At 40.7% G+C, this 22845-nt stretch overlaps 1 protein-coding gene and 1 long non-coding RNA gene across 2 annotated transcripts; both read left to right on the top strand.

Annotated features, from left to right (window-relative positions):
* The first annotated feature begins 406 nt into the window (after positions 1–406).
* On the top strand, positions 407–19269 carry LOC122029888. Its single transcript, XR_006125224.1, has 3 exons — positions 407–770; positions 18473–18989; positions 19081–19269. It is a non-coding gene; the product is annotated as an uncharacterized LOC122029888 (long non-coding RNA).
* Positions 19270–19811: 542 nt separating this feature from the next.
* LOC122029025 lies at positions 19812–20714 on the top strand. The gene has a single exon (XM_042587988.1). The coding sequence runs from the start codon at positions 19812–19814 to the stop codon at positions 20712–20714; it is 903 nt and encodes a 300-aa protein (XP_042443922.1).
* The last annotated feature ends 2131 nt before the right edge of the window (positions 20715–22845 follow it).

The raw sequence follows: 22845 nt of genomic DNA, 5'->3' as shown, positions 1-22845 counted from the left end.
ATTTTTACCTCCAAAACCCCATCCAACTCCAAAACCGCATCCAATCCCGAACCCTTGGGAGGGAAAATATGAAAAGGAATCAGATTTGGAGGGAACAGCCAGAGAGCTAAACGATGGCCGAGACTACATACCAAGGCCAATGCTGACGCCGTCGAAGCTTGTGAGAACCATAGCGCCTCGAAGGGAAATCGACCTCGCCCGCTCCAAGGAGTGCTGCGACCGTAACGCGCAGCGATTTCGCCCTGGCGGGCGTGAGATGGGGAGGTCTGGTCGGTTGTGATCATTTTCCTTACGATTCGTGCGGGTATTTGGACGGCCATGATGACTGCAGCGTCGGCTTTGGCAGTGGGTCCAGCTTCAAAGTTCAAACGGATCGGTCCAATGAAGTGGAGTCGTGCTGGGCTTCTCTCTCTTATCTTTCTCTCACCGCCTCCGTCCAATTTCGAATCCTCTTGCACGAACCAAACGGAGCTCCGACCATGGCGGCGGCCACAGGCTTTCTCACCGCACTTTCTGTCGGCGATCTAGCGTCCCCTATCACGCTGCCACGCCGTGCCGCGCTCATCCCGGGAAGGTGGGCTGCCGCGGGGGCTCTCCGCGTGGCAGCGGAGGCGGGGACGGATGAGGCAGAGAAGAAGAAGAAGCAGAGGGGCATCACCAAGCCCAGGCCAGTGTCGCCTCAACTCCAGGCGGTGGTTGGCGAGGTGTAGATCCCCCGGACTCAAGCGCTCAAGAAGATTTGGGCTTATATCAAGGAGAACAATCTTCAGGTCCCCTTTTTTTCTCCTTTTCTGAGATGCTCTTGATGATTTTTAGAAGGATAAAGGATTTTCTAGAAAATTGTAGAGTTTGATTTTGATTTTGATTTTAATTTTATCTTGTAGGATAATCGAAACTAACCTACCTGGTAAGGTAATTAGCACTAGAATAAAAAGAGACAAAAGTTTAACTTGACCTACGGTACTGGTGAAGTTTTGGATGATAGTACGTTAGGGAAGCTTAGTCTATTCATGTCTACGAAGATATGACTTCAACCTGTTGCATTTGCCTAAGTGGAACTAGCCGAAGTTACTCCTTACGAATCATAACCAGTTAAACCAAGATTTTGTATTAAGTTCAGTGGATAGAACTATTCGGAAAACTTCGAAAATATGGTTACTCTAATGATGTCCAGGTGACTCACCATAGCCCAGAAGTTTATCCAGAGAATTCATGTTTGTTGCACCGAAAGTAAAACCTGAATTTAACACAAAGTTAAATTAAACCCTGAAATTAAACCTAATTCATCTCAATAAATTATAGGATTCATTAAAAATTTAGATAATGTGAGATAACTAAAGATTAAATTTTAAAATTAAATTTCAAATTATAATAAAAATTAAATTTAAAATTAAAATTAATATTTAAATTAAATTTCAAATTATAATTAAAATTAAAATTAAATTTCAAATTATAATTAAAATTAAATTTCAATTAAAATTAAAATTAAATTACAATTAAAATTAAAATTATAATTAAAATTATAATTAAATTTCAAATTATAATTAAAATTAAATTTCAAATTATAATTAAAATTAAATTGAAAACTAAAATTAAAATTAAAATTAATTACAATTAAAATTAACTTTAAACGTAAAAATTATTTTTTAAATTAACTTTAAACTTAAAAACTATTAAAATTTATTTAAAAATTATTTTAAATTAAAAATTCAATTATTTAAAAATCATTTTAAAAAATTCTTAAAAAATCATTTTGAAAATTATTTTAAAAATTATTTAAAAATCATTTTTAAAAAATCTTTAAAAAAAATCTTTTAAAATTATTTTAAAAATTATTTTAAAATCATTTTGAAAAATTCTTTAAAAACTCTTTTAAAAACTTTTAAAAAATTCTTTTAAAAAAACATTTTAAAAAAAATTATTTTAAAAAATCTTTTTAAAATCATTTTAAAAACTATTTTAAAATTTATTTTAAAAATTCTTTAAAAATCATTTTAATAATTATTTTAAATTTTTTTTAAAAACCTGTTTAAAAATTATTTTATAAATTCTTTAAAAATCATTTTAAAAATTATTTTAAAAATTCTTTAAAAATCATTTTAAATTTTATTTTAAAAAATCTTTAAAAATCATTTTAAAAATTATTTTAAATTTTTTTAAAAAAACCTTTAAAAAATAATTATAAAAACTATTTTAAAATTTTTTTAAAAAAATCATTTTAATTTTTTTAAAAAAATCTTTAAAAATTATTTTAATAATTATTTTAAAAAAAATTTAAAAACCTTTTTAAAAATTATTTTAAAAAAATCTTTTAAAAATCATTTTAAAAATTCTTTTAAAAATCATTTTAAAATTCTTTAAAAATCATTTTAAAATTCTTTAAAAAAACATTTTAAAATTTATTTGAAAACTTTAAAAACCTCTTTTAAAAATTATTTTAAAAACTCTTTTAAAATATTATTTTAAAAACTCTTTTAGTAATTATTTTAAAAATCATTTTAAAAACTTTTATAAATTATTTTAAAAATTCTCTTAAAAAAATATTTTAAATTTAAAAAATGTAAAATCATTTTAAAAATTCTCTTAAAAAATTATTTTAAAAACTTTTAAAAATCATTTAAAAAAATATTTTAAAAATTATTTTAAAAACTTTTTAAAAAAGCATTTTTTAAATTGTTTTAAAAATTATTTTAAAAGACTTTAAAGGTCGTTGTAACTCTAAGACTTAAGTTAATCAAAACTTAAACTTAAATTAACTTAAGTTACTTAGCTAATCCTAATTATAACTTACGTTACTTAATTAAAACTTAAAGATTAAGTAAATGAAAAATAAAATATAAATTATAACTATTAGTTTCAATCCATTGATATTAAGATAATTAATACGAAATTTAAATTATTTTATTAAGTGTTAAATTATTAAATCAAGTAAAAATTAATCAATAATGGTTAACTGTTATTGAATTAATAAAAACTTATCTTATTTAACCTTAAACTAAAGTTTAAACGACTGAATCTAAAATTGATTATTGATTAATCAAACTCAAATAAACAATTATACCTAGGATACAGAGATAATTATATAAATAATATAAGTGTTACTGAATTAGAAAAATGTGTTAGGGCTTTGAAATTTAACACACCTAAACCTTAGCATTATATTAAGGTGGAGTAATAAAATAAGGAAGATTAATAAATTAAGGGAGAGTAATAAATTAAAGGAGTATCAAATTTAGGGGGAGGTTTATTTTTTACTTAAAAAATTATCTCCTTAAGTGTTTTTCAAATTTGTCTTTAAAATCTCTTTAGAAAATTCTATCTCAATTTATTTAAAAAAAAAAAATTTACTTCAAAAATTTTTTTTTTTGAAAATATTTTCAAAAGCTTTATTTTAAATAATTTTTGGATTCAGGGGGAGGACTTAATTATTTATTTTAAAATTTGTATTAGAAAAACGTTCTCTTATTCTAAGTCTATTTCTTTTAAAAAGTAAGTTGTTTTTAAATTTTAAATGTTTTTATTTAGTTTCTTTCAAATTGAAAATTAAATTTTACAAACTAAGTTATGTAAACAAATTGAATTCTTTTTCTTGGTTTTGAAAATCAGAGCTTACTTGCTTTTGAAAATTTAATTTAAAAGTTGAAATCTACACTGTTTTAAAAAAAAAATTACTTAGTTTTTGGAAAACAACTTTTACTTAGTCTTGAAAATTCAAATTTTTTTCTGAGGTTAAAAGATAAAATTTTTTAAGTGAGAAAACTGAATATTTTAAAATGTTTTAATTTTGCAAGCTGTGATTTTGAAAATTCCTCTCTAAGTTATCTTTGAAAAATTATTTTAGAAATTGAATTTCTCAAAATTAGATTTTCCTGTTTTTGAAAATTCCAGTCAAAACTGCTATTTTTGTAAAACTAGATTTTGGAAAATTTTGTAAAGCTGCTATTTAAAAATTAACTCTTAAGTTTGAAAAATTATACTTTCCAAAGTTATCTTTATAAATTAGCTATTTTTCAAAACTCGGCTATTTTACCCAAATTAGCTATTTTTCACAAAACTTAGGGGGTGTTTGGTTAAATGATGGGAATGACTATGGGTATGGGTTTGATAGTAGGGTGGAATGGAAATAGAAATGGAAATGAAACCCATCAAGTTATATGGGTTTGGTGATTCCCATAAATCTAGTAATCATTCCCAAACCCACAATCCAAACATTATTTTTTACTATCATTTCATTCCCTCATTTCCAAATCCATCAACCAAACACCCCCTTAGCTATTGTGTTTCAAAACTTAGCCTCTAAATCTGACTTATTTTTGTTTTTTTTAGATACACCTATTTTTGAAAACTAGCTTTATAAAATCAAGTCTTTTATATATAAGAACTTAGTTTTTGAAAATTTGATTTTACAACTTAATCTTGAAAATTGAACGTTACAAACTTAGGTTTGAAAAATAGATTTCACTCAGTTTTAATTTTTTTTTAAAAAAAACTTAACTTTGAAAATTGGATTTTACTTAATTTTGAACATTGAATTTTACCTGATTTTTGAAAACTTTACTTGTGTAAAATTATCTTAATAGAACTTGTATTCGAAAGTTTCAAGTTCAAGTTTATTTTGAAAAATTAAATTTTGGAACATATAAACTTATGTTTTGAAAGTTTGAAATTTTAAAACTTGGTTAACTTAATACTTGAAAAATTAGCTTTTGTATTGCAAAAATTATCTTTTGAAAATTAATCTGCAAACTTAATACTAAGTTATGTTGCTAAATTAGCTATCTTTCAAAACTTAGTTATTTTACAAAAGTTAAGAAATAAAAGCTAAATTGACTATGTTTTAAAATTTAAACTCCCTCAAGTCAACTTGACCTTATTTCGTGCAATGTTTACATTGGATGTATTCTTTTATTTGCATTTTTGATCTATGTTCATGTTTGATGAATGCCAAAGGGGGAGGGATAGGTGGTTAAGTTAGAGCAACAAAATATCAAATTTAAAATCTAACTTAAAAAACCCTATAAATGCTTGTTTTTACTTGCATATTTTTTTTCACTAACTTAACCAGGTTGTCATTCCATCAAAAAGGGAGAGATTGTTGGTGCGGTTAGCACTAACGGTCTAACTCAGGTTTTGATGAATGACAAATTAGGTTAAGTTAGGTTTGTTGTGGTCTAACACTCTAATCGAGTGTGCAGGCGAAGTCCAGACAGGTCGACGGGCTGACCAGATGTCTGGCATTATGCCCAGCTAGGTCAACAAGCCGATCGGATAGCTGGCACGAAGTCCAAATGGGTCGACGGGCTGACCGAACATTTGACACGAAGTCCAGCTAGGTCGACTGGCTGACCGAATAGCTGGCACGAAGTCCAGACGGGTCAAAGGGCTGACTGGATGTCTGGCAAGTAAGTAAAAGTAAGTCACTGGAGGGAAGTAACTATGAGGACGCGTCGATCCGACTTAGAACCATTTCGGAACTCTAAGTCAAGATCTTGACTAGATTCCTGTCTCGGAGAGACGGAATCTAATTAATGCTATTTCTGTCAAATTATAAACTGTCCTAACACTTTGTGTTGCATAATATACATTGTATATTTGCCTCGGACTAACCTTGTCTTGCAGGAGAAGGAGTTTTTGGAGAAAGGTGGTCCAGGCGCCCGGAGGCAAATGTTATCCCCATTACGTCGTCGACACGCGGAGCTTGCTGGTTGGGCCTGCTACCTCACACCAGGGCGCCTCGAAGGGCTACGGCCGCCCCGAGCATCCTATAAAAGAAGGATCAAGGGTGGAGCTTCTTAATCAATTCAGAACGAACGATCTGCTCACTTGTGCTCTTCCGACGCTGCGAAAGCTCTCTGACGACACGCTCTTCTTTTCAGTTCTTGTTTTTCGTCGGTATTCTTTTCTGTTATTAGCATTCCTGTACTTAGTTTGTAATACTTTGCGAATTGCTAGTAAATTGCCCATCGAAAGCACCCTTATGTGCGGGCCTTGGAGTAGGAGTCGACACAGGCTCCGAACCAAGAAAATCGAACTGTGTTAGCTTTGTTGTTTCTTTTCGCTTATAGTTTCCGCTGCGCTTAACTCTTTCCGAACGAATTTTAAAATCGATATTCACCCCCCCCCCCCTCTATCGACTTTCATGATCCAACAAGTGGTATCAGAGCAGGTACCGCTCTGATTTGATACAACCGCCAATCAGACAAAGGGGGTGTTTTTTTAAAGAAACATTAGATATCGTTCGTCTTTAAAATAAAACCTTACGTGTAACGACCCCACCCTCCTCTCTACTAGTCTGTGAGGTTGGGACATTACTTAACTATTAACTTTACTTAACTAATGTCGTCCACATATTGATAGTAATACTTAGAACTCTTTTAAAACTCGAATCATACAATTAACTAGCAGCTGAAGACATAAATGACTCATCTCAACACCCTACTCAAGCATTTGTTCACAACTAAAATATATCAATCTGCACATGCATGCGACAGTGATACAACTCAAATAATGGAACTAATGTGCATAACAATTTAAATGGAAGAATTCTAAATACATAAAAACATTCTATGAATAAACCATCAACATGAAAGAATGATTCCAATAATGCAAGAAGGACTTAATCCACCTAATTTCACAACCAATCTAAATACAAAATCTTAATAAATTCTTTAGCAAAGTCCCAAGGCTTCCATAGTCCAGACATCACACATCCATTCCACACCTCCTTGTCGTCTCCCCTTCACAGTAGCTTTCCTTTTCCTTTATCTGCAGTAAGAGGAAATGTAACTATAAGCGAATGCTTAGTAAGCGCTGTCTAACTCACAAAAACTCAATGTGCATATATAGATATATATATAACAAACTGAAACTGAATGCTTGATACAAATCTAAAATTGCACTGCTTAAACAAATCTAAACTGCAATTGGAGGTCTGTTCTTACATGTGGAACACCAAACAAAAGAATCTGGCTGCACACTTGAATTAGAGTTGTTCATGCTTAAAATTTACAAAGAAATCTATAACTGGAATGCTATACTACACAAATAATGGATCTAGAACTACATGTATAAAAAAAACCAACAACAAAAGATCTACAGCACGTTAACAGATTAATGGGAAAAAGGGTCTAATCAGCATGTTAAACCATTAATAACAAAAGGTCCAAATCAAGCTAAACCTGTTGGAATTTGCAGACTTATGTAAAACTTATTTCATTTGTTCAAAACTTATACCTTTATACTTCAAAATAATTATAATTTTCTTCTTGGGCCCAGGCGTAGTACCAAAGCGCGCTCCCAAATAGAGACTGGGGTGGCAAACCACATCCTGTCCGAATCAAGAGTCAGCGGACGCTAGGCACGTGGCGCTCTCTGCTGGATCCTCGAGTGCTCCGGCGAACCTGCAACAAAACCGAGTCGGGAGGGGTGTCCCGGCGACGGTCCTCCGACGCTCAAGTCAGGCGAGGAATGACAAAAAGGTGGCCTCAAGATGAAGACGTGCATACCTCCGGTGAAGAAATGGAGGCCTTATATAGACCCCTCGAAGAAGCCTGGGCGCGCCAATCAAAGCAACCACCTGCATTTGACCATGCCCAGGCATGGGTCTGTCAGAAGGGCCATGCCCAGATATGGATCCGTCAGAAAAGGCGTCCATGAGGCCATACTGCTACTGTATCAACCTTTCCATGATGTGACGGCAAGATCCTCCATCGTGCGATCTTGTGTACGGCCTAATCATCAGACATGCTTCTACCGATATCCCATATCCCGAGCCGAGCGCATAGGCCGCTCGGCCACCTTTTTGTCCCCTCGCCCTTATTTTGTCCGGGCGGGTTGCCCGCTCGGCTCTTTGGCCCCTGCCGTTCGGGCTCCCGGTCGGCCCTTCGATCCTCCTGCCTTGGCGTCGGACACCCAACCCCATGGATGGGTTATCTCTAACTCCGCTCGGACCAACCCGGCTGATCGGCTCGGCCATTAACCGCTTAGTCAGCCCTTCATCGGTTCTCAAGCTGAGACCCTTCAAGAAGTGGGTCCCCATTCTTACTGCCGGATCACTTGCCTTCCCTTGTCAAGTGGACTATATGTGTCCGAGCGGGCGGTCGCCGCTTCCATAATCTTCCTTTTAGCCGTTCGGCCCTTATGCCGGATTCAGCCGCTCGGCTCTTCGTTTCGGATGCCTTGTTGTTCAACGTGGACGTTTGCTTGCCTAAATCTTCTCGAAAATCGCGCAAATCCTCCCCATTAAGTCGCAGCATGCGCGGTATGACGCGCATTAATTGCGCCTAGTGGCAAGGCGCCACGTGGCTCTTCTCGCGTGGCGGCGATGCTTAGTACGATGGGACGCGATTGCTTTGAAATAGACGGTCGGATGATGGCCTCGTCTTTCGTGACCTGCATCCGACGGCGGAGGCCGACCAACCTCGGCAGTATAAAGCCTCCGTCTTCTCCTTTCGCCGCATGCTTGCTCGTGCTTCCTCCGTCTGCCTCCTCTGCCGCTGTAGCCTTCGACGATCCAGTCCCAGTTTCCGGCTGCTACCTTTTCCCCGGTGATCTTTTCCGCCCGTTTCCTTCTCAGTGAGTCTTCTTCCTTCACTTACTAGGTTTTCCCTGCCCATTTAGCCTCTTTCGCTCCCCTTCTTTCGATTTCTTGCTATCCTCTTGCTCCTCCGAGATGGCAAGTTCCTCTGAACCCGCCACCAACGTTCACGGTCCCTGGTATATGACCATGGAGAGTCGGTTTGATGAGGAGGGTGCTCGGCGCCTTGTTCGGACGTATGGGATTCCCAACAACTATGAAATAATTATAGCCGACCCGACTGACCGACCACATGATCCGCCGATCGGCACAATCTGTTTCTTTTTAGACCAATTCCAGGGTGGCCTTAGATTTCCTACTCATCCCTTTATTGTAGAGGTTTGTAACTATTTTCGCATCCCGCTCGGCCAACTTGTGCTGAATTCCTTTAGGCTGCTGAGCGGGGTGGTCGTCCTCTTCAAGCTGCACAGTATCCCTCTTGACCCCAAAATATTCCACTTCTTCTTCTATCCCAAACAATCCGAGCCGGGCACTTTCATTTTCCAAAGTAGAATAGGCTTTAAATTTTTTGATAACATGCCGACCTCCAACAAACACTGGAAGGAGTTTTTCTTTTATATCCGACTTCCCGAGCGGCCAGCATTCCGAACCAATGGCAGACCGGAGCTCGGCAAGTTCAGAAGCAATCCAGCCTATCTTCATGCGGCAAACTGGTTGTCTGGTCAGCGATACAAGATCGACCAGTTGCTGCTCAAGGGGGTGTTATATATTTTTGGATTGTCTCCCGTTCGGGCAAATCTCCCCTTCCGCATGAGTAAGGATTCTTTACTCTTAGTCTTTTTTTGTCTAATTGATTTTAATTTCGTTTATTACAGCTGAAGTCATGTGGCGATCCAAGGCTACCGCCCACCTGAAGTTGAAAGCCGTGGAAATCGAAGCGGCTACGAAAAAAGAGCTCGCCGAGCGGGGCCTCATCCCCAGCCGACCGGCCGACGCAGGAGAAGGGGGGACGCAGTCCGCCCCTGAAACAGAGGTTGCCCCGTTTCCTCGGCTCCCGCCGAGCTGGGAATTCCCCCGTCCGGGGATCCACCGCTAGAACTTCGGCGAAAACGTCGAAGAGACTCCGGTCCTCCGCCACCCCAAGAGGGGGAACCACATGAGCCGATCGGCGTAACTTCGCCCGATCGCACGCCGTCGCAGATCGGGACTCCTGTGACATCGCCTCCTGCGCAGCCCACCGACTCTCCTCCCCGGACTCGTCGCCGCTTACGTCGGTTGGGCGAAACTTCCACCATAGGGGAGTCCTCTGGCCAGGCGACTGCAGCTGAAGAAGCGCCGGCCGGCCACCCTACCATCAGGACCACCCTCCGATTCCCATCGGAGGAATATTTACTGTCCGCCGATCGGCCCTCAAGCCCCGTTCACGAAATAACCTTGACGGGCCCGCTTGCCAAGCTTTTTGAGGACGCGCAGATTCAAGCGGCCCTCATGACGCCCAAGCAGCTTGGCGACAACAACATGCAGCAGGCCACTCAGGTATTCATTTTTCTTCCTGTTCCCTGCCACTATTTGATTCCTGATTTCATTATTTCCTTTATAGCGCTGGGCTGAGCAAATCGCCACTAGCCGTCGGCTAGCCGAGCTGGAGGGTCTCCTGGAAAAACTTCAATTGTCGGGGGGTCCGTCGGCCGAGCGGGAGAAACAAACCCTCGAGGCCGAACAGAAGAAGGCTGCCGATCTGGCTGCGGAGGTGGCCCGACTCGAAGACTTGGTGAAGAAGCGGGACGGGGACGTGAAGCGCGCCAGTGGCCGAAAGAGGCGAGCGATTGCTGATCTGGATAAAATGAAAGTCGAAGTCCGGGCCCTAGATCAGCAGTCTAAGAAGCTAGAGGCCGAGCTGAATGCCGAGCGGGAGATCCGTTCGGCAGAGCGCACAAAGGCCGAGGTGGACTTGAAGGCTGTTCAAGACACCTTAACCGCTTCCCGAGCGGCACTCAGAAAATATAAAGAGGGAGAGCCGAGTCGCCTAGCAGTCGCGCGCCAGGAATACCTCCACTCGGAGAGGTTCGGCCTAAAATTCGGTGGCAACGTCTCTTCCACTTTCGTCGAAGCGGTCAAGGTCACCGTGACATACTTGAAGAAAGGGGGCCACCTTCCCGAGGGAATGCATATTCCCGCCTCCGACCTGGCGGCCATGATTGATGATATTCCTGACGCCTTCTTCAACTTTGAAGACCCTGAGTGAGGCGGGTTATTTCGAGTACCTTCTGTATTTCATCCGCTCGACGGATGTAAAATTTTTGTGCGTGCCGTTCGGCATAATTCTTCTTCTAAAGAAACGCTGCTCCTTTGCTTGTTTTCCTACTCATTGTCCATAATATTCTTCTGTTTGCTTAACGTTGATACTTAGAGTCAGTCCTGCTCTTAAGGGTTCTCCTTCACGCGTCCGATCGGCTTGGCACATTGCATAGAGTCCGAGCGAGGTAGCCTACTCACTTTGCACGTATCCTGCCTGCGTGAAGTCCACAAAGCCGAGTATCGAAGGACCAACTCCCAATCGGGCCTGAATTTTTTAATATTTGTAGTTTCCACGGTTTCTTACTTTGATATTCGTTCTTCCGCTCGGGATGTTTATAGCCGATCGGCGCGGCTCTCGATTTTTAACGACGGTGCTCGTCGGCGCGGATGTTTATAGCCGATCGGCGCGACTCTCGATTTTTAACGACGGTGCTCGTTGGCGCGGATGTTTATAGCCGATCGGCGCGACTCTCGATTTTTAACGACGGTGCTCGTCGGCGCGGATGTTTATAGCCGATCGACGCGGCTCTCGATTTTTAACGACGGTGCTCGTCGGCGCGGATGTTTATAGCCGATCGGCGCGGCTCTCGATTTTTAACGACGGTGCTCGTCGGCGCGGATGTTTATAGCCGATCGGCGCGGCTCTACGGTTTAACGTCTAGGCTAGACGGCCGTTAAGGCTAATTTTGACGCTTCCGTCCGGCGTAGCTCTTTGCCTTTCACCCAGCTTGGATAATGCCCTCCTGGCCGAACGGCTCAGGGTCTACTTCGTCGAGCATTTTGGCTCGGATAATATACCTCCGTCCGAATGGTACGGGGCCTTCGATCCTCGAGCGCTTGGCTCGACCCATTTACCTCCGGCCGAACGGCGCGAGGCCTTCGTTCCTCGAGCGCTTGGCTCGACCAATTTACCTCCGGCCGAACGGCGCGGGGCCTTCGTTCCTCGAGCGCTTGAACAATATTTATGCCCGGCCGAACAGCACGGGTTATTTGCTTACAAGTCTAACCATATAAACCTCCCGGCCGGTCGGCTCGGGGGCCTTCGCGTTACGATGATAATGCCTTATATTCGCTCCTTTGACTTTTCATCTCTGCATTTCAAGTATTTAGTCGAAAAATGAAATACACAAGGTGATTTACAGTGATACACCTTTCACCCCGCCCGGTAAGGCTGGAGGTGGTTCGCGCTCCACGGCCTATCTAGCTGCCGTCCGTCCTCGTCCTCCAGATAATACGCGCCCGAGCGGAGCTTTTCGATGATTTTGAAAGGGCCTGCCCATGGAGCTTCAAGCTTGCCGACGTCGCCGACCGGCTTGACTCTCTTCCAGACAAGATCGCCGACTTGGAACGATCTGGGAATTACGCGCCGGTTGTAGTTTTGCTTCATCCGCTGATGGTATGCCATCAGCCGAATGGACGCCTTTGCCCTCTCCTCTTCTACCAAGTCCAGCTCCATGTTTCTTCGTTCGGCATTGTCATCATCATAGCTCTGGATCCGGGCTGACTCAACGCCGACTACTGGCGAAGTGGTGGAGGAAGGCCGTTCGGAATTCCTTGAAGCTCGTGATGGATCCATCCGGCAACCTCCGAAACCATCGTTGAGCCGATCCCGAGAGGGTGGTAAGGAAGACTCTACACTTTACTCCATCTGTGTACTGATGGAGCGTGGCTGTATTATCGAACTTACCCAGATGATCATCCGGGTCTGTTGTTCCATTGTATTCGCCGATCGTCGGAGGCACGTAGTGCTTGGGCAGAGGGTCTCGTAGGATAGCCTCCGAAAATTGGCGATTGATCCGCTCGGGGGAGGAGTCCGCTCGGGGAGCTTTCCCCTTCCTGTCATCCCGCCTTGGCATTTCATCTGAGGAAGATCCTCTATCTCTTCGGGCTGGTATGACTTCAGGGGTGCGAAATAAGGCCCGATGGAATGCGACGGTGGCTGGAGCTCGGCCACCAGACGCAGATGTTGCTTGTTGCTCCGCCCGCTCGGCGGATGCTTTTTGTTTTTGCTCCATGAGTTTGGCGGCCCTCATCTCGACCAGAGCATCGAGTTCTTCTGTTGAAAGCGTCACCGTGTGTTGTCGTCCAGCCTCGTCCATTGTCTCCGATCGGATGCAGGAGCGTTCCCACAGACGGCGCCAATTTGATCCTGTCCGAATCAAGAGTCAGCGGACGCTAGGCACGTGGCGCTCTCTGCTGGATCCTCGAGTGCTCCGGCGAACCTGCAACAAAACCGAGCCGGGAGGGGTGTCCCGGCGACGGTCCTCCGACGCTCAAGTCAGGCGAGGAATGACAAAAAGGTGGCCTCAAGATGAAGACGTGCATACCTCCGGTGAAGAAATGGAGGCCTTATATAGACCCCTCGAAGAAGCCTGGGCGCGCCAATCAAAGCAACCACCTGCATTTGACCATGCCCAGGCATGGGTCTGTCAGAAGGGCCATGCCCAGATATGGATCCGTCAGAAAAGGCGTCCATGAGGCCATACTGCTACTGTATCAACCTTTCCATGATGTGACGGCAAGATCCTCCATCGTGCGATCTTGTGTACGGCCTAATCATCAGACATGCTTCTGCCGATATCCCATATCCCGAGCCGAGCGCATAGGCCGCTCGGCCACCTTTTTGTCCCCTCGCCCTTATTTTGTCCGGGCGGGTTGCCCGCTCGGCTCTTTGGCCCCTGCCGTTCGGGCTCCTGGTCGGCCCTTCGATCCTCCTGCCTTGGCATCGGAAACCCAAACCCATGGATGGGTTATCTCTAACTCCGCTCGGACCTACCCGGCTGATCGGCTCGGCCATTAACCGCTTAGTCAGCCCTTCATCGGTTCTCAAGCTGAGACCCTTCAGGAAGTGGGTCCCCCATTCTTACTGCCGGATCACTTATACCTTTATACTTCAAAATAATTATAATTTTCTTCTTGGGCCCAGGCGTAGTACCAAAGCGCGCTCCCAAATAGAGACTGGGGTGGCAAACCACCAGTCCTACGAGGGTGAAGACCTTGGTCTTACCAGGGCCGAGACCTCGGAACCGGTCACCTGGATTTGTTTAACGACAACCTCGGAAGTCGGGTACTAGCCTCTTCAAGTAAAATACTTGTTACTTGTTAATACTTCTAATAAAAGAAAATGCCTTGCAATTTAAACAGTAAGCTTAAAAGGTTGTTCGTCTTCGTTTCATAACACAAACAAAACCTAGCAGTAAGGGCTGTTCGTGCCCCTTTCACAGCACAAACCGGACTGCACAGCAAGGAAGAAACTAAACTACATGCTCAAAATTAATCCAAACCATTTTGTGTTCATTGCCTAGTAGCAGAATCCGAAACCTACAAGGCTCTACATGAACCGATCATGCCCATTAAGGTAACAAAATAGAAGGATCTAAATCGAAATCTGAAAATACTAATTACAAGGCCTGAAGGAAAAACAACCCACATGCTTAACCTATATCATTCATTTTCTTTCTTTGAGATTCACGGCAGCAAGCTCAAAAGCGTCGTTCCTTATAGCATGCTTCAAAAAGAAACAAGAAGAAACAAGACTCCAAGAGCTACTCCTACTGCAGGTGAGAAACACTTACCTTTGTTCTTGGACTTACAACCGAAATCGACTTCTAGGGTTTCGGAGAGCTTGAAATTTCCGGCGACTCTTCGCGTCTACGCGTTCTCCTCGATGAGAGGATCGTGAGGATGTGAAAAAAAAACCCTCGGATTGATCCTTGGCCGGCCGCCGGAGACGAAGCCCTAGCTTCCTTCTTCGTTCCCGCCCAAGCAGAGAACGACGCGCGTGCAGTCAGGAGAAGGAGAAGTTTAGGTCACGGAAAATAAAACCTCAACTCCTCTCTTAACTTATCCCTCTTATACTTAGGTTTTTCCGTTATCTACTACTGCTTAAATTTCTTTCGCCCTTTATTTGATCAGCACGGCCCTGCTGGGTTCCTGGTCATCCGAAACACTTAAGACTTTGTTTAACTAGGGGTCTCCGGTTTGAACCTCGACCCAACCTCTTTTTGCCTCAACTTTGTTTCTCTTGGTAAAAATACCAAACGAAATCCGAAAATTACATAAAAATACTCTAAAAATTTCTAAAAATCTCTAGAATATTTCTAAAACATTTATAAATATTTATAATTACTATTAGGGCTCGAAAAGAGGAAATTTGGGTTGTTATATTATGCCTTTCATTTTTTCCCCTCCAAAGCTATTTTTAAAAAATACTTCGTCATCTTTTCACCATTGTTTAATATTGACAAAATAATACATTTTCAAAAATTTGAAATAATATTTTTTTATTAATATTTTAATAATATTTTATTATTTTTTTCGAAAATAGTGAAATACTATATTTTTCTCCAACACTGCTAATCCAAAACCAAGTCTTGGGACTTTTTTTCTATTTCCTTGTGTGCAAGACCAATGTCTCTTCAAGAAGGACGGAACCCCCACGAACCACCACCATACGATCAGGATTTCAACTACTGGAAGCGATTAATTGAATGCTTCTTAGGAAGACTAGATTTTGATTATGTGCTAATATTGAGAAAACCTTCTCAGGACTCGGAACTGAACAAAAAAGTAAGTAAAATTATTTGTGATATTTTACCTAACAATGTTTTATGCAGGCTAGGAAAGTACAAGAATGTATATGAGGTTTTGATCCAGTTGATCAAAATTCACGAGGAGCCGTTGGAGTTAGAGGATCAAGTCGAAATCGAATCCAAACTTGAGTCAGATCCAACAGAAAAGCCTACTGAATTAGGGGTTGCGCTCAAGGTTAGTAATATTTGTTGGGGTTGCAAGGTTGCAAACATAGTCCCATATTGAAAACACATGGAAAAGATCATGGGTTTATAAGAGAAAGGTATCTCCATTGGTATGAGGCCTTTTGGGTAGAGCCCAAGAGCAAAACCATGAGGGCTTAGGCCCAAAGTGGACAATATCATACCATTGTGGAGATATCTATATTCTTTTCGATCCTATAATTGGTATCAGAGCCCGGACTGCCAGAAGGTTTAACCGCCGACTGTGCACAAGAGCTATGGTCTGATTGAACCATGTGAGTACAATATTGACCTTGAACAAAGAAAGTGGGGGCTCCTATGTTCGGATCAAGAGGACCAGACACCAGGTAGGAAGTCCTAGTAGGTCGGGTGGACCGAGGGGCAGGAAGTCCTAGTTGCGGCTAGGCAAGGAAGTCCTAGTGACTAGGCAAGGAAGTCCTAGTAGGTCGGGTAGACCGAGGGGCAGGAAGACCTGGTGGGTCAAGGATCGGACGTGGGAAGCCCATGGTCCTTTGTTTGAGGGGGGGATTGTTGGGGTTGCAAGGTTGCAAACATAGTCCCATATTGAAAACACATGGAAAAGATCATGAGTTTATAAGAGAAAGGTATCTCCATTGGTATGAGGCCTTTTGGGTAGAGCCCAAGAGCAAAACCATGAGGGCTTAGGCCCAAAGAGAACAATATCATACCATTGTGGAGATATCTATATTCTTTTCGATCCTATAATATTTACCAAAATACCTCTGCTAGTAGTAGTTTAAATAATCAGCATGATGATTCAAATAAGTATGAAAATAGTAACTCTAAGTCGAGATCTTGACTAGAGTTGTCAGATGGGTCAACTCATGGGGGGGGGGGGGGGGGGGGGGGGGGGGGGGGGCGGGTCGGCCCGTGGCGGGCCAACCATTTAGCGGGGCGGGTCGTCAACTTGGTGGGTTGGGAAATTTCCAACCCAACCCAATCCAAGGCGGGTCGCGGGTTTAGCGGGCCAACCCGCGGGCCTATAAAATTTTTTAAATAAGATTTAAAAAAAAGAGTTCATATCTTCAATGTTTTACTTCGGAAATATTTTATCAATTAAATGTATTCATAAACGAGTATTTTAAATATAAATAGACATAAACAAGTACTTATTTTGGGTCAAAAGTACTATTCTTATTTTAAAATTATAACAAAGAAAGATAATAAACTGGCATAAAATTGTTCAACGAAGAGGAATAGTAATTAGGACTCCTGGCTGTGCGTCGAGCAGTTTAGATCAGTGGTACCCTGACTGTGCGTGTGTAAACAAATCAAATTAGAAGGTCATCTACTTTTAAGAAGACCATCTAGTTTGGGTACACACACCAAACTCTTCATTGTGCATAATGTATGTTTCAGATTTATCTCATAAACGAATCAAATAAGAAGGTCATCTACTTTTAAGATTAATCAACTTTGTGTGTATATATATTTCTGTAACTTTTGTCTATCACACTCAACTTCACAAGTATGGGCTTTTCCTAATTAGTATTCATCTCAACGAAGAAGATAATGAAATACTACAATTTAACCCCTGGTACTCTCGCAGTTGCAGCATTAACTACTGATATAAACTGCTTACATGTGTTTCTCAACCCGCGGGTCAACCCAAGCCCATCGCGGGCCGACCCGTGTGGGTCGCGGGCCTAGGCGGGTCGGCCTATGGCGGACTTGGGTTGATAAAATTCCAACCCAACCCGCTTAATTGGTTTGGCGGGGCGGGCTAACCCGACGGGCCTAACCCAAATTGACGGCTCTAATCTTGACTAGATTCCGGTCTCGGAGAGACGGAATCTAATTAATGCTCTTTCTGTCAAATTATAAACTGTGATAACACTTTGTGTTGCAGGATATATATTGTATATTTGCCTCGGACTAACCTTGTCTTGCAAGAAAAGGAGTTTCTGGAGAAAGGTGGTCCGGGCGCCCGGAGGCAAATGTTATCCCCATCACGTCGTCGATACGTGAAGCTCACTGGCTGGACCTGCTATCTCACACCAGGGCGCCCCGAAGGGCTGCGGCCGCCCCGAGCATCCTATAAAAGAAGGGTCAAGGGTGGAGCTTCTTAATCAATTCAGAACGAACGATCTGCTCACTTGTGCTCTTCCGACATTGCGAAAGCTCTCCGACGACGCGCTCTTCTTTTCAGTTCTTGTTTTTCGTCGGTATTCTTTTCTGTTATTAGCATTCCTGTACTTAGTTTGTAATATTTTGCGAATTGCTAGTAAATTGCCCATTGAAAACACCCTTGTGTGCGGGCCTTGGAGTAGGAGTCGACACAGGCTCCGAACCAAGTAAATCGAACTGTGTTAGCTTTGTTGTTTCTTTTCGCTTATAGTTTCCGCTGCGCTTAACTCTTTCCGAACGAATTTTAAAATCGATATTCACCCACCCCTCCCCTCTATCGACTTTCACGATCCAACAGTGACTCCTCAATTGATAGTGTGAAGACTTCGCTTTATTTTAAAATCGATATTCACTCCCTTCTCTATCGACTTTCACGATCCAACAGTGACTCTTCAATTGATAGTGTGAAGACTTCGCTCTATTTTAAAATCGATATTCACCTCCCCTCCTCTCTAATTTGAGCTTTCATTTGCTTTCCAAATTTTTATTTTATTCGATTGTGTAAGGAAAATTGTGTGCGTACTATTGTCTTTTCTTTCTTCTTTTTTTCAATGCCTTCATTTTTATTATGCAATTTTATTTATTTGTTTTTTTGTAATTTTAGGACTCGTTCATGATATTGCACAAATATTGTGTAAAGAGTCCTCTACTCTGTATTCTTTTTTCCCACTTTAACATGGACTGCTATTTCTTTGATTTTATCTTTTTCCTGCAGGTTTATGTTGGTGCTTAATTATTTTTAAGATCACAATGATGATAAGTTGTGGCATGAGCCCCTTTGGCATCTGCAAACCGGGTTCAATGCGGCCTGGGCTATTGGCGGCAAGGATTAATGTGCCAAAATGCTAATCTGAGATCATATTGCACCAAAGAATTTTATTCTCTCATATCTCCAGATACCTTTCTCCCAATCTTGAATTGTAGATTACTTAAGTGTTATCAAACAATTTTATTGTTCATTGATCTGTACAACTTTATTGAAATCTACCATTTTCAGGCTTGTCTTGATCTGTCTGATCCATGGACAGTTTGAGGAACCACAGTTGCATGACCAAAGAGGTGATATTTTAGTAATCTCACTTGGTGGCAAAAACACTTGGATGGTTGAAATAGTGTACACAGTTGGCCAACCAAGCAGCTGGATCAAGTGAAGTCTTAATTGTATCAAGTGAAGTCTTAATTGTGATGGAGGATTTGTGATGTTTCCCATTCTTTGGAAAGCTGCTCTTTTGGTTCGATCTCTCAAAGTAGCTAATATCATATTTCTAATTAAATGTTCTTAATCTTAATCCCAAATAAAATTGCATTTTACATTTTTGGCAGATCAAGTGAAGTCCGGGCCAGCACATTGATTTGCAGGGTCAATATGAATGTTCGGACTTCAGGTTTGGTTTCAATAGTGTTGAAAATCGGCGGCTCTTTCAGTGCACTTGGGTTGATATATACGTACTTTTGAACTTGTCTGCCACAATGAGTTTATCGTTTCCTTTAGGAATTTTCCAGTTGAGATTGCGATGGATTGTTTTGTGTGCTTGATTTGTGTTTTATTTTGTGTTTGTTTCTTGTATAGATCTAAGAAAGTTTAAACAAGCACATAAGTGCATTCTAGCTTCTCAATTAGAGGAATCCAAAGTCTCATCCCATGGTTATTTCTTCGCTTGTGACAAATCGAGTTGCCAGTTATGAAAAGTAGTATAATTCTGTACAGAGATGACTATTAAATCGCAATGCAATTTTGATAATGTGTTTTAATTTAATCTAAAATATATTTGAATATTTAAATGAGTTATATGCATTAAATAATTTACAAAAATTATTTTAAATTTCTCTAGTAGTTTTTTATTGTTTCAATGAGGAGAATCTATTTAACGTTCAACTATCTTTCAATGATCAGATTAGAAGAGTAGGATGCATTAAACGACGCCCTTGTAAATTACCAAAATTGGGTCGTAAAAGCCCAATTGGCCCATTAATTTCGAATCTTTTCGCTCTCTCGACTCCCCCTCTTCCTCAAGTCACACAATTTCATTTGCTCCGGCCTCCGAATAGACGAGATGGCCAAGAGAGTTCCGACCACCGGGACACGTCAAACCGGCCGGCGACTCAGGTATCACCAAATCCCCAGCGGATCTCCTCGATTCCAGACATCAAAGAGTATCGAGACGACTGGACGACCTACTCCCAGTCGTTCGAACGGCAACAAGAAAACGAAGAAACCTAGCAATGCAACGCCGTCTTCTGAAGATAAACTAACTTCGCCTCCCGTCCCGGCACCCAGCTTCCTTCGAAGATCTTCTAGATTGGATTCAGGAGAGGCGAAGAAGAGCGAGAGTGATCCCGGCTCAAGTGGAAGATTCACGAAAGAAATTGCTCCTGATGGGAGGAAGATTAGGGGTTCGAGGTCGGTCGAGGCGCCTCAGAATCTGAGGAGGTCCTCGAGGTTGGCATCCATTGCGGTCAGGCACATGAACGCGGGCGGAATTCTTGGTTTGGTAGAGACGCCTCCGAAGGTGAAGAGGTCATTGAGGTTGCAATCCATTGCGGTTAGGCATGTGAATGCGGATGGAGTTCTTGGTTCGCTAGAGACGCCTCAGAAGCTGAGGAGGTCCTCGAGGTTGGCATCCAGTGCGGTTACGCATGTGACCACGGACGGAGTTCTTGGTTTGGTTGGTGAAGGGAAGGTGGAGGATGTTGCGGAGAGGAAAGGAAAGCGGGACAAGAGAAGGAAAGTTGAAATCTTGGTCGAGGAGAGGAAAGAGGTTGCAGGAGGAGATGGCCAGGTCTATCATGATTGTGCTGCGAAGGATTGGACGGAAGAGCAAGAGAGAGCATTGCAGAGGGCTTACTTGTTGGCGAGGCCTACACCACATTTCTGGAAGAAGGTTTCCAAAATGGTATTTTCCTCTGAATTATTCTTCTTTGCTGTTCACTTTCCTGTTTGTGCTCTAGTTGCTTGAGTTTTTCAGGGCCTATCTATCTCTTGGTCAGCCTTGCTGCTACTTCCGTTGACACTAATATGATAGATCTACTAGTTTTACCTTGTGATCCCTTTTTCCACTTCCTGGTGAAACTTCATGTATAAGCATTAGATAATTGTTATATGACGATCAAAGTACAATAAGAACAACGGAGTCTTAGTGTGGTCTTAAACAAATGGAAAACAGAGAGCAATTTGTCTTTGAAGAAATTAAAATTCTGGATTTTGTCTTCTAGGTTGTCAAACTTACTTCCATATCCCACTCTGACTCTAAAATTGAACCTTTTGCGTATATGCATATGTAAGAGTTTAAAGTGAAAAGATTTGACACTAGGTTTTCAGGAAGGATGAGTTAAATCTTTGGTCCACGGATCAACTATTAAGTCTTAGTATATTTAAACATTGCTATCGAAAGGAAGAAATAGTGTCATCTAACATTTTAAACTAGGTTTCATGTATAAATTTGCCTTGGCATGTAACTCTGTGGTCTCTATTAGATATTCACTTTATGATTTGATTGTGTTCTATGGAAAACTAATAGTGGAATAGCTATTCCTTCATTTCATCTATTCCTTCTCTTCATTTTATTGCCGAAGTCGATGTCGTGCAAAACAAAGTCTAGGCGTTCAAAGATTCTTGTAGAGATATTTTTGTACTCCATCTTGTGGAAACAACATTTCATGTACAGACTCCCATCAATTAGCAGAATATGCTCGATAAATAAAATCATATTTATACATCCTTCTTTTCTCTGCATTTATTCGTACCATCTTGATAAATAATATTGACAATTGATCTTTTGGGCACAATGCCTGATTGATGTTTAGTACTTTGTTTCATATTTCCTTCTTTTAAGCATCCTTCCCAAAGTTATCTTACAACTCGGCAGCTTTTACTCTTTGTAAGTAGAAAAAAGTATATCAGTTTTATTCTTATAAATTTGTACCAAAAAGTTTTATCTATTTTCCAAATATATTCATAATTATACCTTTTTTTCTTAAACATCAACAGTTATATAATTAAGGAGAAATTTGTTTGGTTTTCTATGGTACATGATGGATTATATGACGAAGATGATGTTGGAGCCTATTGCTGATTCATAGCACTTTGTCAATGACAGATCTTTTTTTTATGGTTTTTTTCTTAATGGCCATTCTACCTTTATAAAAAATTCAAAATATGCCTGGTATAACTGAAGGGAAGCACAAATCATAATGGAGGTCTGAGCTAGAGGTACAAAACCATGAGATGTTAAAGAAATCTTAAATACATATATGTGAAGCAGCTATATATAGTTTGATGTGTTAGAACTAATTGCCTATAATAGCTTCAATTGCAGCTTGATTTACCATCATCTTGGCCCCATCAACTTATTATCATCATCCATGTAATTTACCCATTTATAAAAACATTAACGAAGATTTATCCATGTAAAATCAGATCATCGATTTAATGACTGCTTTGAACCAGTGGTTGAGTGAAAAATTGCTTTGATTGTGGTCCACCTAGTTACATCTTGAAAATGAGATAACATTAGAAATTGAGGTATAGTATGTGGTTTTTAGGTAACTTACCCCCTTTATTAAAATAAAGTAGATTAGATGATAGATTGTTTCCATAAACAAATACATGTATAAGCATATTGATAATTCATGTTTAAACAAGTGAATCACCATGAAATTCAGTTGTACTTTACAAAACAGAATGACCAGACCCATTTTTCCATGCATAAGTCTATCTAGGAACAGGTTGCGATTTTGTAAGGAACCACATATGTAGCATAGTAACAAAATCTCATAGGCCCTTTTGCCATCTCATATCTTGATTAAATCACTGTCAAGTTGTTTGTTCCTTTACATTTTATTATTAGCTCAAACAAAAATATTCAGCTGATTCATCTATATGGACTTATGTTCAAGTAAATGGAATTACTGAGATATTTACTTTACTACTTGTACAATATTCTAATGTGCTCACTTGGTCAGCTTTCAGCATTTAGCTGCATCAACTTTATTTTTAATTCTTCATGAGAATCTTCATTTATGAGCTACTAAATTGCTGATGAATGTGACTGCACAACACTAAATCAGGGTACATAGTTTTTTTTTTAA

This window comes from Zingiber officinale, chromosome 10B (assembly GCF_018446385.1).
Source record: "Zingiber officinale cultivar Zhangliang chromosome 10B, Zo_v1.1, whole genome shotgun sequence".
Lineage (NCBI taxonomy): Eukaryota > Viridiplantae > Streptophyta > Magnoliopsida > Zingiberales > Zingiberaceae > Zingiber > Zingiber officinale.
This window is presented reverse-complemented; position numbering and strand designations above follow the sequence as displayed.

Bases quoted from the DNA above. Each gene is read 5' to 3' on its own strand.
- LOC122029025 (XM_042587988.1), top strand. From the start codon at position 19,812: ATGGCCAAGAGAGTTCCGACCACCGGGACACGTCAAACCGGCCGGCGA.